The sequence below is a fragment of the Gossypium arboreum genome, chromosome 4 (assembly GCF_025698485.1).
Source record: "Gossypium arboreum isolate Shixiya-1 chromosome 4, ASM2569848v2, whole genome shotgun sequence".
In the NCBI taxonomy this organism is placed as follows: Eukaryota; Viridiplantae; Streptophyta; class Magnoliopsida; order Malvales; family Malvaceae; genus Gossypium; species Gossypium arboreum.
The window spans coordinates 120,090,906-120,107,059 of record NC_069073.1 but is presented as its reverse complement, the minus strand read 5'-3'; the positions used below and the strand labels follow the sequence as shown (position 1 = coordinate 120,107,059).

The following is a 16,154-nucleotide window of genomic DNA, read 5'->3' as shown; positions in this document are numbered from 1 at the left end:
AAATCATCAGTCAATATGGAATGCCGGAAAGGATCATATCTGACAACGCATTGAATTTGAACAACAAGATGATAGCGGATGTCTGCGGTCGGTTCAAGATCGACACCACAACTCGTCACCGTATAGCAGAAGATGAGCAGTGCGATCGAAGCGACCAATAAGAACATCAAGAAGATTGTAGGAAAGATGATGAAACTTATAAAGATTGGCATGAGAAGCTACCATTCGCCTCTATGCTTATCGAGCGTCTATCGAACTTCTACTGAGGCAACGCCTTTCTCATTAGTCTATGGAATGGAGGCGTTTTACTGCCGAGGTCAAGATCCCTTCCTTAGAGTTTTGTCGGAGGTAAAGTTGACGAAGCGAGAATGGATCCATCCGATCGATCGGTTGAATTTGATTGAGGAAAAGAGGCTACGGGCTATTCGCCATGGTCAGATGTACCAAAAGCGAATGATGCGAGCTTACGACAAAAAGGTTCGTCCTAGAGAGTTCCATGAGGGAGACCTAGTCTTGAAAAAGATCCTGCCCATACAAAAGACTTGAGAGGAAAATGGATGCGAATTGAGAAGGGCCTTATGTGGTGAAGAAAGCCTTTTCTCAAGGAGCATTGATATTAGTGAAATGGATGGCAAGACCTTATCCAATCCCGTGAATTCAGATTCGGTTAAGAAATACTTCGCCTAAAAAAATAATAAAAAATAAAAAGGGAGAGGCCAGGGTGAAAATTCGCAAAGAGCATCTTGAGACCAAAGGGATTTTGAATTGAAAACCCGTAAAAGGCAATTCAAATTTTGATCAAAGGTGGGGCATGCGATGTTCTTATGGTACTTAAATTAACAAGGAGGAGAGATGTTACATCTTGGGGCATCTGCAAGAGTACTCTAGATCCCCTAAACGCATATTGGGCAAAAAAGGAGTCCTCAAGAAGTCAGTACAGAGAAACTCACGCTGCGATATCTGGGGCACCTATTCCCTTTTATCCATTTTGTATTCCAGCAATGTTTGTTGACTGTGATTAATATATTCCCTTCAAATGTTGTTTCTGATAAATTTCAGTTTTGTCGTTGTTATAATATTTTTCAAGCATTTTGCATTGAAATGATGATTAATGGACTAAAACCATTTTTGCAAAAAGAGTTCTGCACATTACTCCGAAAGTTTCTAAGTAGTACAGAACACAAACAGTCTATTATTTAGAACTAACCAAACTCAAAGATTGGAAGCATCGAGAATAAAAAGTTTAAATTGGGACTACCTCTTGGGTTTTCCGTTCAAAATTTGAGTGAACAAGAAGACAGGGTACCATTTCAGTGAAGGAACCTTGATGAACAAAGAGCAATGGCAACCTAAACAGGGATTCACGCTCACAACATGCTGCACTCATACATTCGTAGATCCTTCATAAGTGCATCTAATTAGGAACATTTGATTCATTTTGATCATAACATCCCAATTCTTTGACATAAGCATAAATACATGGGACTGATTCTACAGGTCATGTCCCTAGAATCAGTGAATTTGTTGATCTCATCACCCTAAGCAGTAGGGAAACAGATCAAAGAAGATGGGCCTTAACCCCCTAAGCAGTAGGGTAATAGGCTGAAAATCACAGATCTCATCTCTCTGAAGTTGCAGTGGAGCAGATCAAATACATCGAATCATGCCTCCTCGAATGCAGTGAAGCAGATTCAAACCACCAAGCTTTAACCCTCTAAGCAGTAGGGTAACAAGCTGATGTTCATAGGGTCTTAAACCCCTAAGCAGTAGGGAAACAGACCAAATTGCAGATCTTATCTCCCTAAGCAGTAGTGGAGCAGATCGAAGATGAAGAACCTTAAACCCCTAAGCAGTAGGGTAACAGGTTGAATTGCAGATCTTATCCCCTTAAGCAGTAGTGGAGCAAATCGAAGACGAAGAACCTTAAACCCCTAAGCAGTAGGGTAATAGGTTGAATTGCAGATCTTATCTCCCTAAGCAGTAGTGGAGCAGATCGAAGACGAAGAACCTTAAACCCCTAAGCAGTAGGGTGACAAGTTGAATTGCAGATCTTATCTCCCTAAGCAGTAGTGGAGCAGATCGAAGACGAAGAACCTTAAACCCCTAAGCAGTAGGGTAACAGGTTGAATTACAGATCTAAAGCCCTAAGCAGTAGGGAAACAGATCAAAGATGACAAGCCTGAATCCCCTAAACAGTAGGGTAACAGGCTGGAAATTAAATATTTTCTTCCTGAAACAACAATGGAGTTGATCAAAGCCACAGCAGATCTCCTTGGAGTTTCAGTGGAGTAGATTGAAGTCACATGTCTTAGCTCCATAGAGTTGCAGTGAAGCAGATCAAAACAGACCTTACCTTCTTAAAACTGCCGTCGAGCAGTGAAGCAGAGTGAAGCAACAAGATTGTAATGAAGCTACCTGGGGAAAAAGAGCGCTAAACAAGTCTAGACACGGTGAGATCGGGCAAAATTGGTCTTTCTTAAGTCTTTGCTCTGTTCTCGTTACACGACAACAAGCAAAGAGGGGCAGCTGTACAAGCCCAATTTTTGGGCCCAAAACCCTGTAACCCATTTGACCTAAACCCAAAACCACTAAATCCCTAGCCCAATACAAAAAAAAAAGAAGAAAGGAGACCTAAAACCCTAGCCGTTCACCCACTTTTTGTCCCATCCACTACCGCCTCTACTCCACCACCGTTTGTCTGCAAAGAACAATGGAAGAATAGATAAATATTAAAAAAGAAATGTAGTGGCTATTTAAAGCCAAATCAGAGAACCATTTAAGGGGATTTTTTTTTGGATTCTTTGAAAAATAAAAAAAAAAGCAAACAATATTCGGTACAAACAAAAAATAGAGACTCTAGTAACATCAAAAAGCAAGAAATAGCCCGATATCAGAAATCGGAGAACCGAAAATACCAAAGTCTAAGGTGATTTTTTACTTTACTCTCGTTTTGTTTTCGGAGCTATTTTTTTTCTCACTTACATACATATATTAAAAAACATAAATAAATAAAATATATAAAAAAAAAGAAAGAAAAAACTACCCACGGGCGATTTTAGGCCACTGTGATGCAGTAAGACGTGGTGACCTACCACACTTCACCGGTTTCTAAATTTGGGGGGCCGAGAGAGAGGAGGATTTTAGGAGTTTTTTAGGAGAGGAGAAATGAAAAAAAATTGGGTTATATAGGCCGGCAAACGCACCATTTGCCCGACCATTTTAAACACCAAAAACGGCGCCGTTTCAGCGCCGACCAAACCCGACCCGCTCCACGAAGGATCCGCGTGTTTTGACATTTGGGACAATTGCATGCGATCCTTCCGCAATCTTTTGGTTTTAATCAGGTCTTTTCATGTTCTTTAATTTGGTCCGTAATTTTAATTACATTTCAATTTAATCCTTGATCGCTTGAAGGATAGACCTCTGAGCAGTCGTTTGATAAAATGGACTATTTCTCCTTCGGTCCCTCCTGTTTGTTCGCGTGTTCGAACCAGTCTTCTTCCCTTTGATGATTTTTTTAATTCGGCTCAAAATTACATTTTTAATTGATTTCATCCCTTCTCTTTCACTTTTCCATATTATTTTAATTTAATTTTAATATTATTTACAATATTATATTTTATTACTTGTTGTATTTTAATACTTATATGTATATATGTTAAAATATTATTAATGGTTTTATTATTAATATTTTCTTAATATATATGTATGTTAACATATGACTAGATTTTTTATATGTATACGTATATATGTTATGTATATTTCTCCTTTATAATATTAGATATATTCTTTTATACATTACATATGATATCTTAAATACCATATTATACACATATTAATACCACATTATATATACTTTTTATATCTACTTCTACCTCCATCATATCTACTATTAATATCAATATATGTTTATTTATATCTTCAATATATATATACGCATATATATTATTGTTCTTGTGAAGCGTGTGAAAGAGTAAAAATATTGTCTTGAAAAATCACACTAAGTTCAATTCCAGGAAAGAGAGGTGGATCACGAGGATCACTTAAGTACCAAGTCTTTCCTAGCGAAATATCCTCTATCGTAATTTAATAGCACAATAAATCACTACAATCACATTCACAAAATATGCAAAATAAATAATAAAGAACACGAAATTTTAACGAGGTTCAAAAATTTTGCCTACGTCCTCGGGCACTACCAAATATATTTCACTCCAAAAATTACAAGTGAAATTTACAAATAGGGAGAGAGAATAATGCCTTAAGTAGAGAATGACAATTATGGGATGAAGAAAGTAAGAAATGGTTAGGCCTATTTATAGTTGAGGTTCAAGGATCAACTTGCAATGTCCCTATACAATTAGGGACCAAAATTGCAATTATCCCATGCCAACTTTTAACCCAACTTGCCAACCAATATTACTTTCTACTTTCGGTGCCCACCCCATTTGACTTTTCAAACAATGGTGGGTTCCAATAATCTCCACCTTGAAGATTTGATTAGGATAATCTTATCTTCACACAATTCTTTCTGCTTTTGACAACAATACTTGATAGTGCCTTCTTCAACTGTTAAACTTGCAGGATATTAATCAAGTTCAAACAATGTTTGAACTTGGTTGCTGTTACCACCTTGTTCATCATATCTGCGGGATTATCTGCAGCCTTGATCTTCTGAAGACAAATTTTCCCCTCTTCAATAATTTCCCGCACAAAATGGAATCGTACGTCGATATGTTTTGTACGTGCATGATAGACTTGATTCTTTGCTAAATGAATAGCAGTTTGACTATCACAATACACGTTAATATGCTCTGAACCAACCCCAAGGTTTTAGCCATACCTTGTAACCAAATAGCCTCCTTCTGACCTCTGTTACAGCCATGTACTAAACTTCGTGGTTGACAATGCAATCAGAGACCGTAGTGTAGACTTCTAACTTATTGGTCCTCCAGCAAGTGTAAACACATAACCGGTGGTTGATCTTCGCTTGTCCAAATCAAGCATAGTCGGAATCAACGTACCCAATAACACCTTTACCAAGTGTATTATCCTGTTTGAGCAGTAATCCAACATCCACGGTCTTCGAATATACCGTAGAATCCATTTCACGACTTGCCAATGTCCTTTTCGAGATTATGCATATACCGCTCACTATACTAACTCGCTGTGAAATGTCGGGTCTTGTACACACCATTGCATACATCAAGCTACCCATCGCATTAGAATACGGAACTTGCAACATGTATTCTCGTTCCGTATTCGTCGAAGGAGATAGTTGTGCAGAAAGCTTGAAATGAGAAGCCAACGGGGTACTTACAGGTTTTGTCTGCTCGTTCATGCCAAACTGCTATAATACCTTTTTCAAATACTGCTTCTGAGACAAGCTAACTCTATTATGAGCTCTATCTCTCCATATTTCCATGCCGAGAATCTTTTTAGCTTCTCCTAGATCTTTCATCTCAAACTCGAGATTGAGTTGAGTCTTCAATCTTTCAATCTCAACTTTGCTCTTAGATGCTATTAGCATATCATCAACATATAAGAGCAAGTATATGAAAGTTTCTTCTTGTAGCTTCTGAAAATACACGCAATGATCAAATTTACTTCTTGTGTACCTTTGCCCTTTCATGAACTGATCAAATCGCTTGTACCACTGCCTCGGAGATTGCTTCAATCCATAAAGCGACTTTGTCAGTTTGCAAACCCAATTTTCTTTTCCAGCAACCTTGAATCCATCTGGCTGAGTCATATAGATTTCCTCTTCCAAATCACCGTGTAAAAACGCGGTCTTCACATCAAGCTGAACTAGTTCAAGATCATATTGCGCAACCAAGGCTAGCAAAATCGAATAGACAATTCTTCACAACCGGAGAAAACACTTCATTGTAATCTATTCCTTCTTTACGGCGTAACCCTTTGCTACCAATCTAGCCTTGTATCAATTTCAATTTTATCAGGAAATCCTTCCTTCTTTGCATATACCCATTTGCATCCAATTGCCTTCTTTCCTTTGGGTAGTGTCACCAACTCCCAGGTCTTATTTTTATGAAGAGACTGCGTTTCTTCATTCATTGCTTGCTTCCACTTTACACCATCAGGGTTACTTACTGCTTCTGTGTAAGTAGAAGGAACATCACCATCTGCAATTGGAAGTGCATAGGCCACTATATCATCAAAGCGGCGAGGCTTACGAATCTCTCTTCTTGGCCTTCTATATGCAATTGAATCTTGTTGTTGTAGAGGTTCTTGGGTAGGAACCTCTTCATCATTTGTCCCTCCAATATTAGCTGGATCATCGTTAACCTTTTCAAGCTCCACCTGCTGCAAAGTACTATTGGTTTTGTCATCCTTTTGTGAATCATTGTACTTCAACATGGTTGATTCATCAAAAGTCACATCTCTACTGAAAACAATTTTCCTTGTATTAGGACACCAGAGACGGTATCCTTTTACTCCATCAGTTATACCCAAGAATAATGCTTTCTTTGCTCTTGGGTCTAACTTAGATTCTTTTACATGATAATATGCAGTGGAACCAAATACATGTAAAGAATCATAATCGATGTGATTTACCGGTCCACATCTCCATAGGAGTTTTCCATTTATTGCGGTGATGGCAAATGGTTAATTAGATGGCACGCATATGTAATCGCCTCACCCAAAATTCTTTGTCCAATCCAAAGCATTGGACAACATACATCGAACTTTCTCGGTATAGTTCGATTCATGCTCTGCCACCCCATTCTGCTTGTGGTGTATCCCGAACAATGAAAGTGTCGCACAATGCCCTCATCTTGGCATACTTGTAGAAATGGATCATTTTGTACTCAAGACCATTATCGATCAAGTCGTTTGACCTTTCGACCATCGAGTCTCCACCATCTTCTTCCATTTCGAAATGCATCCAAAACTTCACTTTTCTTTTCATTAGATACACCCATACTTTTCTTGAATAATCATCAACAAAAGTAACAAAATAGTGCATACCTCCCAAAGAAGCTACTTTGGTAGGTCCCCACATCACCGTGAACGTAGTCCGAATTCCTTTCAGATTGTGAATTGCTGGACCAAATTTTACCCTCTTCTGCTTGCCCAGAACACAATGTTCACAGAATTCCATTTTGCAAGAATTTGCACCTTTCAACAAGCCTTGCTTCGCCAATGTCTGCAAAGCTTTTTCACCAGCATGTCCCAATCGCATATGCCATAATCTGGTAGCCTCTGAATCTACATCTTTTGTAGAAATTGTTGATGTTGATCCAATAACTGTACTTCCATTTAAAAAGTACAAGTTATTTATTCTTGTGCCTTTCATCACCGTCAATTGCCCAGCTACTACTTTTAGTAATCCATCTCTCAAAGTGATTGTGAGCCCTTTAGATTCTAGGGCCCCTAATGAGATGAGATTTTTCTTCAGGCTAGGTACGTAGCGAACATCTGTCAAGACTTAGATTGAGCCGTCGTGATTCTTCAATTGGACTGTACCCACTCCCATTGTCTTACAAGCATTATTATTGCCCATAAGAACAATTCCACCTTCTAGCTCTTTAAGACTAGAAAACCAGTCCTTATTAGGACACATATGGTAAGTACATCCTGAATCCAAAATCCACTCATCCGTTTGACATGCCATTGCCATGCCAACCAAGCTAAAGTCTGACTCCTCATCATGCTCACTACATGCATTAGAAATAGCCTTGCCCTTTTGTAGCTTAGGACAATTCTTTTTCCAATGCCCTTTTTCATGGCAAAAGGCACATTCATCTTTGGTGAGTCTCCCTTTGGACTTTCTCCTTCTACCAGATTTGCTGCTGTGTGAACGTCCTCTTACTGTTAAGACTTCTGCGGTTGTATCTCTGTGATCTCTTTTATCTTTCTTTCGAGTCTCAGATCTATACAACGCACTACAGACTGCATCAAATGTGATCGTGTCCTTCCCATGAAGCAATGTGGTGGTAAGATGATCATATTCATCAGGAAGGGAATTCAACAACAATAATGCCTTGTCTTCATCTTCAAATTTCTCATCCAAATTTAGCAAGTCTGCTAAAATTTTATTGAATGAGTTCACATGGTCATTCATCGACATACCGGTGCATCGTGAATCGATAAAGTTTCTTTTTCATATAAAGCCTATTTTCAAGACTTTTCGTTAGAAACTTTTCTTCAATGTATCCCATAACTTCTTGATGTCTCCCTCATGACAGAGTACTTACGCTCTTTGGCCAAACATAGGCGGATTGTACCACACTTTGTCTATTGATCTTGGCCCACTCCTTATCATCCATCTTGTCGGGTTTTTCTTCAAGGGCTATATCTAGCTCTTGCGACATAAGACATCCAGGATCTCACATTGCCACATACCAAAATTATTGGTACCGTCAAATTTCTCTACTTCAAATTTTGCATTTGTCACAAGAGTCCTTGCGATGACGATCTTTCGCCATTTTCTCCTCAATCCCAACTCATCAGATCGTGAACAGTCCGTATTCAGTAAATAGTGCCGTATACGTGAATAGTATCTTGTATCGTGAATAGTCAGTATCGTGAATAGTACCGTAAACGGTCGTATTCCCCAAGTACGAATCGGCTCGATACCAATTGTTGCGCGAAGCGTGTGAAAGAGTAAAAATATTGTCTTGAAAAATCACACTAAGTTCAATTCCGGAAAGAGAGGTGGATCACGAGGATCACTTAAGTACCAAGTCTTTCCTAGCCGAATATCCTCTATCGTAATTTAATAGCACAATAAATCACTACAATCACATTCACAAAATATGCAAAATAAATAATAAAGAACACGAATTTTAACGAGGTTCAAAAATTTTGCCTACATCCTCGGGCACTACCAAATATATTTCACTCCAAAATTACAAGTGAAATTTACAAATAGGAGAGAGAATAATGCCTTAAGTAGAGAATGGCAATTATGGGATGAAGAAAGTAAGAAATGGTTAGGCCTATTTATAGTTGAGGTTCAAGGATCAACTTGCAATGTCCCTATACAATTAGGGACCAAAATTGCAATTATCCCATGCCAACTTTTAACCCAACTTGCCAACCAATATTACTTTCTACTTTCGGTGCCCACCCCATTTGACTTTTCAAACAATGGTGGGTTCCAATAATTATTATTATTAGTTTTTGATCTTATTGTCTTGTTAATACATTTGTGCCACATATACATACCTTTAATATATATTTGTATATTATACTTCATATTATGCCCATGTAAATTAATATTATATCATGTATATCACTTTGTTATAGTTTTTTATATATATTGTGAATATCATATTATGTTCTATCATGTATATTACGTGTGTCATGTATATGTTTAATATATTATGTGTATGTTTTGTTTGTATTACACGTACATGTTATGTATATACATTCGATATTATCATATATTTATTTTCCAATATATTTATGTAATGTTTTATTATTATCATTATTTTTGCACTTTTAATATAATTACTATTATACCTTTCATTGTTATCACTATTACTTTTATTATTATAACCCTTTTATATGTAATTACCTATACGAGATTGTTTTTATGCTAACTAATTTAAAATATATATACATACGTATTTTAGCATACTTGTATCACTTATATATATCGTTATTCTCATTATTATCGTTTAGTCATCATTTTATTTATACCTTTGTAAATTCTTTCAAACCTTAAATCATTCACTATTTGTGTCATCATAATTATTATTACTAACATATACATACTATATAATTTTATTACGTATACATTTTTATATACTACGATATGTATCCTTTAATATCATACTATTATTATGTATGTATATATTTTTATATATATTTCTTATTACTTCATTATTATGTATGTACCTAAATACATAATATGTATATACTTTTATCATTATTATTATCACCATTGTCATTTTATTTTACCATAGCATTTATGTTTTATTATAAATCACGTTTTTACTCAATATATTAAAATAATTCTTTCATAAAAGTGATTTCCGGTATTAGGTAATTCGAGATAATTGAGCTCTAACTTACTGGGTTTCGATTTTCTCCTTTAACCTAAATAACGGAATACTCTTTTAAATCGCGACATGAGTTTTGAAAATGCTTATTCTCGGAGATACGAGTTGTTGTGCCCTAATTTCTTGGGTATGGCATTTTGTTACCTCGAAATAAGATTTTTGCAAGAAAAGGCAATATTCGGTGTTTGGGAATTGAGGAAGCGTGCCCTAACTTCTGGGTTTCGATTTTCCTCGTTCACCGAACTAACTGAATAACCTTTTGAAATACACAATTTTTATATAAAAGGCAAGCTCGCTCTCGAAAATTCAAGATGACGTGTCCTAACTTCTTGGATGTGACATTTTATATTGTGAGACGAGAAGGTCCTTAACATTTGAGCATTTTCTTTACAAAGAGGGATCGTATTTTAAATTCTTTCAAGTTTTCAAATTTTCGACACTAAGACACTAATTAATCAACTAGGTACCAATTTTGGGCGTATTGAGGGTGCTAATCCTTCCTCGTGCGTAACCGACTCCCGAACTCATTTTCTGATTTTCGTAGACCAAAAATTATCGTTTTAGTAAATCTTAACTTTTACTAAAATGATTAACTTAAGGTGATCCGATCACACCTAAAAAGATTGGTGGCGACTCCTGTTTTCGTTTTTTTTTCAAGTCGATACCCGTTCGTTTTTTTCAAAAAAATGGTTACGACAGACATTATAGCTAGTTTTTCAGTCATGCAAAAGCTAACTCATTTATTTACCATTTTAAACATCACACATATAAATAGCACGAACACAAAAGATTATCCAGCCTAATAAAGAATGCAAGTAACAGATATATGAGATTTTGTTATGAACATAGAATTGTTCCAACAAATACTGCTAATTAATGCATGAAGTTTTTTTTGTCCTTATTTTCAGGGGGAGTTCTATAATATGCTGGCACAGTTAGAGGGAAGAACATTTGTCTGGTTCCTTCAGAGTATATGTAGGGGAGAAGAATACTTGATGCCACCTGAAAAACATGAAAATATTTTTATTAATATGATTCTATGTCATAATCATATTTAAGATCTTATATATTTATTCCATGTTATTATATAAATGTTTGGTTAAGATACTGACCCAAAGCAATTTAGCCCCATCCCACAAGCGTCTGGGAGAAGGAAATGGAAGTAACAATCGGCCAACGCCATATATTGCAATGGAAAAGAAATGAAATGCTAAGCTTAATGGAGAAGGGCATAAACCACAGAGCATAGCGGATGCTCCATATGAAAACATCCCTCCAAGTCTCAAATACCCCAAAAAGGTGTGCTGCAGATTCTCCATTGCTGGATTGGACGAGGCACTGAATATCTTCTGTAGGACATTAGCTAGTATATTTATTGTAGATGACATTGGCTGCATGTAGTTAAAGGGAAAAATTATACCTTTTTCATCATTGCCATTCACTTCAAAATGCATATAAAACATGAAACTACAATACCTTCCTCAGGGTATAAAAAGATTCGAGATATTTAGAAATGGGGGAGGCATCGGATAGATCATGCAAGGGTCTTAGAAGATCCCTAAGTATTACAACATCAGACAGAGCAACAGTCATTCCCCCTCCGGTTATAGCGTGCCGCATGTTGAGTGCATCTCCAATCAAAAGCGCACCAGGAGTCAGGTGTGGAGCAGCAGCCATGATTTTATTCGGCGCTATTCTTATGTTACCCTTCTTCTCTATTGCAGATATAAAGGAATCGTACAATTCAGGAAGAACCTGAAGTGTATTATAAGCCATACAGTTAGTCCATAAACTAAGCCAAATTCCCCTAATGAATGAATAAAAGAAAGATCTAAATATTCCTTGGGAGCCACCTGAGTTTTCAAGTAACATGCCATTTCACCATTGGAAACTGAAGGTAACTTTTCACTAGGAACATTCACCATGCAACGAATTTCAGTGCTGCTAATTTGATAAAATACGATTGGTGAAGGGTTTGCTAATATAATAGCTCCATAATTTTCTTTTGGAAGGTTACAGTTTGTCAGTGTAAGACCAACAAAATTAGAGGGTATATCAACCTGCAGAAAAAAAAACTATAGACCTTAAAATATTTCTCAAAGCATAGAATTTAGGATTAGTCCCTCTATTATCCTATAATTAGAATTTAATCTTTTTTCTTTAATTGCGAAAAAAAAAGTATCTCTCAATGTTATTAGTAGGTATCATTTGTAATAAAAGGAATTAATAATATTATCAATTTGGACATACAATAACATTATAAAAATAAATAGATTTAAATTAAATTAAAATAAAGTAGAATGATTAAATATAAAATTTTAACATAATAGAGAAACAGAAACCATAATTGAACAAATTTAACAAGAATTTCTAAGCATTTTCACCTTAGGATAGCAAAGAGAGCGTCTCAAATTTGAGAAACAGCCATCACATACAATGGTGAGAGGAGCGTAAGTTGTCAATAGTTTACCACTCCCATTTTTGTAGTGCACTCCTTTGACAATACCATTTTCTTCAATAAGAGATGTAACTGTCCCTTGTTCTAAACTTACGCTACATTATCATAACATCAAAGCATCAAATTGGATCTGTAAAGAAAAAGTATAATTTCAAATGTACTCCTCCTAATAAATTGTTGTAACAAGTTAATAAAGTAGAAACGAACTTGTCCGTGTTAACTTAAGCCTAAAATATAACTTGATCAATTCAAACCTAAACTTGGCTTGATTTGACTATAAATGGTCAACAACATGAATCCCTCTAAACCGAACCTCGTTTTACCCTAACATAAATTGACCACTCAAACCTGAAATGATCCAAACAAGTAAGTTAAAAATATAAAAAATCGAGGTGACTATAACCTTAAATGACATGAACCTATCATTAGCTGACCTTAAAAACTCAAGCTTCAAGCCCTATTGACCTAAACCCAAAAAGACTCGAATCCAAACTTGTAACGGTCCAAACCAGAATTTAACCCAAACCTGAAATGACTTGAATCTAAGCTCACTAAAACCGAATTTACGCAAAAAAATTGTATAACTTGAATGACTTGATCTAGATTGACTTGACTCAAAATCGACTCAACTAGCTCAATTGACAGGTCTAAACAAAAACAATGAGTTAAAACAAACTACAAATCACTTAATCCTTTAAGATAAAATGTTCTGGCATCTTATGTTGATATTGAAGAATGATTGAGAGGAGGGAGAGAAAGTACTTGTGAAGAGATGCAACTTTTTTCCTCAACCTTTGAATGAAACGACCATTATGAAATGTTCTTCCTGCAACATGAGACTGAAACTTTTCCAAAGGAAAAGATACGCGAGCCTCCTTTCCATCCTTGTATAGAGTATAACCTAAAAGCTGTTGCGCATCTATCTCATCTACACAATCTATAGAACCAACACTCAAAGTAAAATAAATAATTATATAAAGAAATAACATTATAACATTATATTACATCTACTATTTAAATCCATGATTTTTCATGTTTACCCTCAAGGCCTAATTCAATTAACTTTAAGTAGCCCCCTGGTGTTAGACTTTCACCAGCCATTCTATTAGGCGCATTTAAGTCCCTTTCTATCACTCGCACTTGACGTCCATCCTATAAAATGTAAGTTGTTAAGAATTGTTACGTATGGTACCACAGTGAAATCTAAATTTGAATGCCAGTGAAATCTTGGCAGTGTTACTTAATGCAGAGACTCTGAATTCTTAAGCACCCGAGTTTGAGTTCAATCATGCACAATTGCAAAATGTAAATCTCTAATTCCATCAAGTGTGTATGCCATGTATGTTTTTTATTTAGATTCATGCTGATCGTTTTCTTTTTGTCCTTTTACAAGTTTAATTCTACAATATAATTACTTGAGCATATATTATACTTTTACATTTACTCTATTTGTAATAATAAACTTTTCAAAAAAATTCTACAAGTAAATATTATCAAATTACCAAATGCGCTTAAATTACATTTTAAAAATAAGAACTAATAAATAAAGGACATACATATTACAATTTTATATTTTAAATTACATGCATAAAATCAAATTGTACTGTCAAAATAGATTTTATATTTTTTAACTACTACTTGATATTACACGTTATAGTTATTATTTTTAAACCGGATCGGTAGTTGAACTGATCAAATTATTCATTTTCAATTCAATTTGTTCATCTTATATAAATCAAATAAATTATTAAAACCAGTACTTTAAATTAATTCCCAAATTGAACCGATCCAATTTCAAACAACATTGATTATTTCATTTTACCATCAAATTAAAATTTGAATTTATTATAAAAAATCAACACAAATCCACGTGAACTTAAATTAAGTTATCGGAATATTATCTTCCCATATAACACTTCAACCAATAATAATAAAATGCTAAACTTAATTAGTAATTGTTCCTTTCAAAAAAATTGGTAAAAGTATCACGGAGGTTTTTGTACTAAGAATCAAATTGTATTTTGTCTCTCAATTTAAAAAATAATAATTTAGTCCCATTAGATTAAAGAGCAATCTGGTTCTCTGTTAAAAATTCTATCCACTTCTATTACTTAAAATTAGTTCTTGTACGTTAGCATGAGGTACACATAATACAGTGTGTGTAACTGTTTGGTTACACCATCAACCACGCCAAATTTTAACAGTAAAAATAGATTAAATTTTTAACAGAAAGTACCAGTTTATTATTTAATCTAACCTACAAAAAGTAATTTACCTATTTTTTAAGTAAAAGGGATAAAATACAATGCGTCTCTTAATATAAAAAATTTACTAGGAACCTCCTTAATACTTTTACTAAAAAAAATTAGTAATTGTTATATGCTAGAAGAGGAAAATAAGATGATTAAATTAGGGTAAAACAAAATAAAGAAAAAAGGAGAAATTATGAGACCTTTCCAAGAGAATAGGCAAGAGCAGCACCCGCAACACCGGCGCCGACTATGATAATATCCGTAGTGCCAACACCCTCACTCTTTCCAGTTTTGTTTACACTGTTCCTCTTTGGAAAATCCATTGAAGCTGCTCTGTTTAGCTTCCTCAGTCCCCTAAATCTGATTAGGGAATTGCGGTACAAGAAAACAAACCCCAAAAGAGAGGCTATAACACCTCCAAGTACTCCAACCATGTACTGCTCAGCCATTGATTTAAGAACAATGTATGGAATGAATAATCAAGAAGAGCATCATTTATAGAAGATAAGCGTGCAATGGCATATAATAATCACCACAATTGATAAATAAGATATTTCAATATGTGTATAATATGTTTACAATATGTCAATATCAAGCATGTTAAATTATTGTGATTTGCAAATCTGCAAATCTGATTTGGGCCCTCGCATTTAGATGAAATAGGGTTGATGTTTGGACGAGAAAGAGACAATGTCTTGAGGATGCGAAGAATGACGTATCGACAAGGCAATATGCCACATCACAATGTGACGACATGTTCTCTACTAAACCAAATTTTATCTCATAGTTAAATTCTGTTATCTTTTTTTAGTCTAACTCTAATTATTCTAGAGATGTTTTATATTTTCTCACGGATAAGATAGAGTTTTGTGGGAATTTCGTAAGAACTTTGTATTTTTGAGTTCGAATTTGTTTTTTGTTTCTCTATCTTGTATTCCTTTTCAATTATTTGCCATTCTAGTGAAGTTTTTTTTTACCTGTGATTTTTTATCCTCTTAAGAGAAGTTTTTTCATGTAAATATTTGTATCGGATTTGTCTCTATTTATTCTTATTCGTTGCTTAACTCGAGTTTTTTTTTTGCTTCATTTAAAACCGCATTGTTGTCAAAGAAAATACAGACTAGCAACCAAACAATTCAAACTTACAGCAAACAGAACTTAGAACACAGACCATGAAAAGATATAAACAACCCGCTAATTCTACAAAACAAAATTTCACCACCAAACTTTAAACATTTGCGTCCAATTAAGACCTCCCATCGCCAAAAAAAAAAAGCCATATCGTTACCATTCTTACCATCCGTTGCTTAACTGGAGTTTACCCAACATTATACTATATAGATAATAAAAATAACCTCTACAAAAGTAATATATTTATATAGGCAATTACTTTTTGTGTCCTTTTGTATTTCA

The 16,154-nt window shown here is 35.1% G+C and overlaps 1 protein-coding gene across 2 annotated transcripts; it reads right to left on the bottom strand.

Annotated features, from left to right (window-relative positions):
* Positions 1 to 10,743: 10,743 nt before the first annotated feature.
* Positions 10,744 to 15,395, bottom strand: LOC108459422 (squalene monooxygenase SE1-like). Of its 2 annotated transcripts, XM_017758789.2 has the most exons (8): positions 14,942 to 15,395; positions 13,530 to 13,641; positions 13,252 to 13,426; positions 12,416 to 12,584; positions 11,885 to 12,091; positions 11,508 to 11,786; positions 11,144 to 11,422; positions 10,744 to 11,033 (listed from the first exon to the last, which is right to left on the bottom strand). In XM_017758789.2, exons 1-8 carry the CDS (start codon positions 15,188 to 15,190, stop codon positions 10,905 to 10,907), a joined length of 1,599 nt encoding a protein of 532 aa, XP_017614278.1. In that variant the 5' UTR covers positions 15,191 to 15,395; the 3' UTR covers positions 10,744 to 10,904. The 2 variants fall into 2 exon arrangements, with proteins under 2 accessions (XP_017614278.1, XP_052882569.1); XM_053026609.1 differs by lacking the exon at positions 11,885 to 12,091 and having other exon boundaries at positions 14,942 to 15,393.
* Between the last annotated feature and the right edge of the window lie 759 nt (positions 15,396 to 16,154).

Bases quoted from the DNA above. Each gene is read 5' to 3' on its own strand.
- LOC108459422 (XM_017758789.2), bottom strand. From the start codon at position 15,190: ATGGCTGAGCAGTACATGGTTGGAGTACTTGGAGGTGTTATAGCCTCT. The intron at 13,642-14,941 runs GTCTCATAATTT...TACATTTTATAG, and splicing joins TTGCCTATTCTCTTGGAAAG to GATGGACGTCAAGTGCGAGT. The intron at 11,034-11,143 runs GTCAGTATCTTA...CATGTTTTTCAG, and splicing joins ATGGGGCTAAATTGCTTTGG to GTGGCATCAAGTATTCTTCT.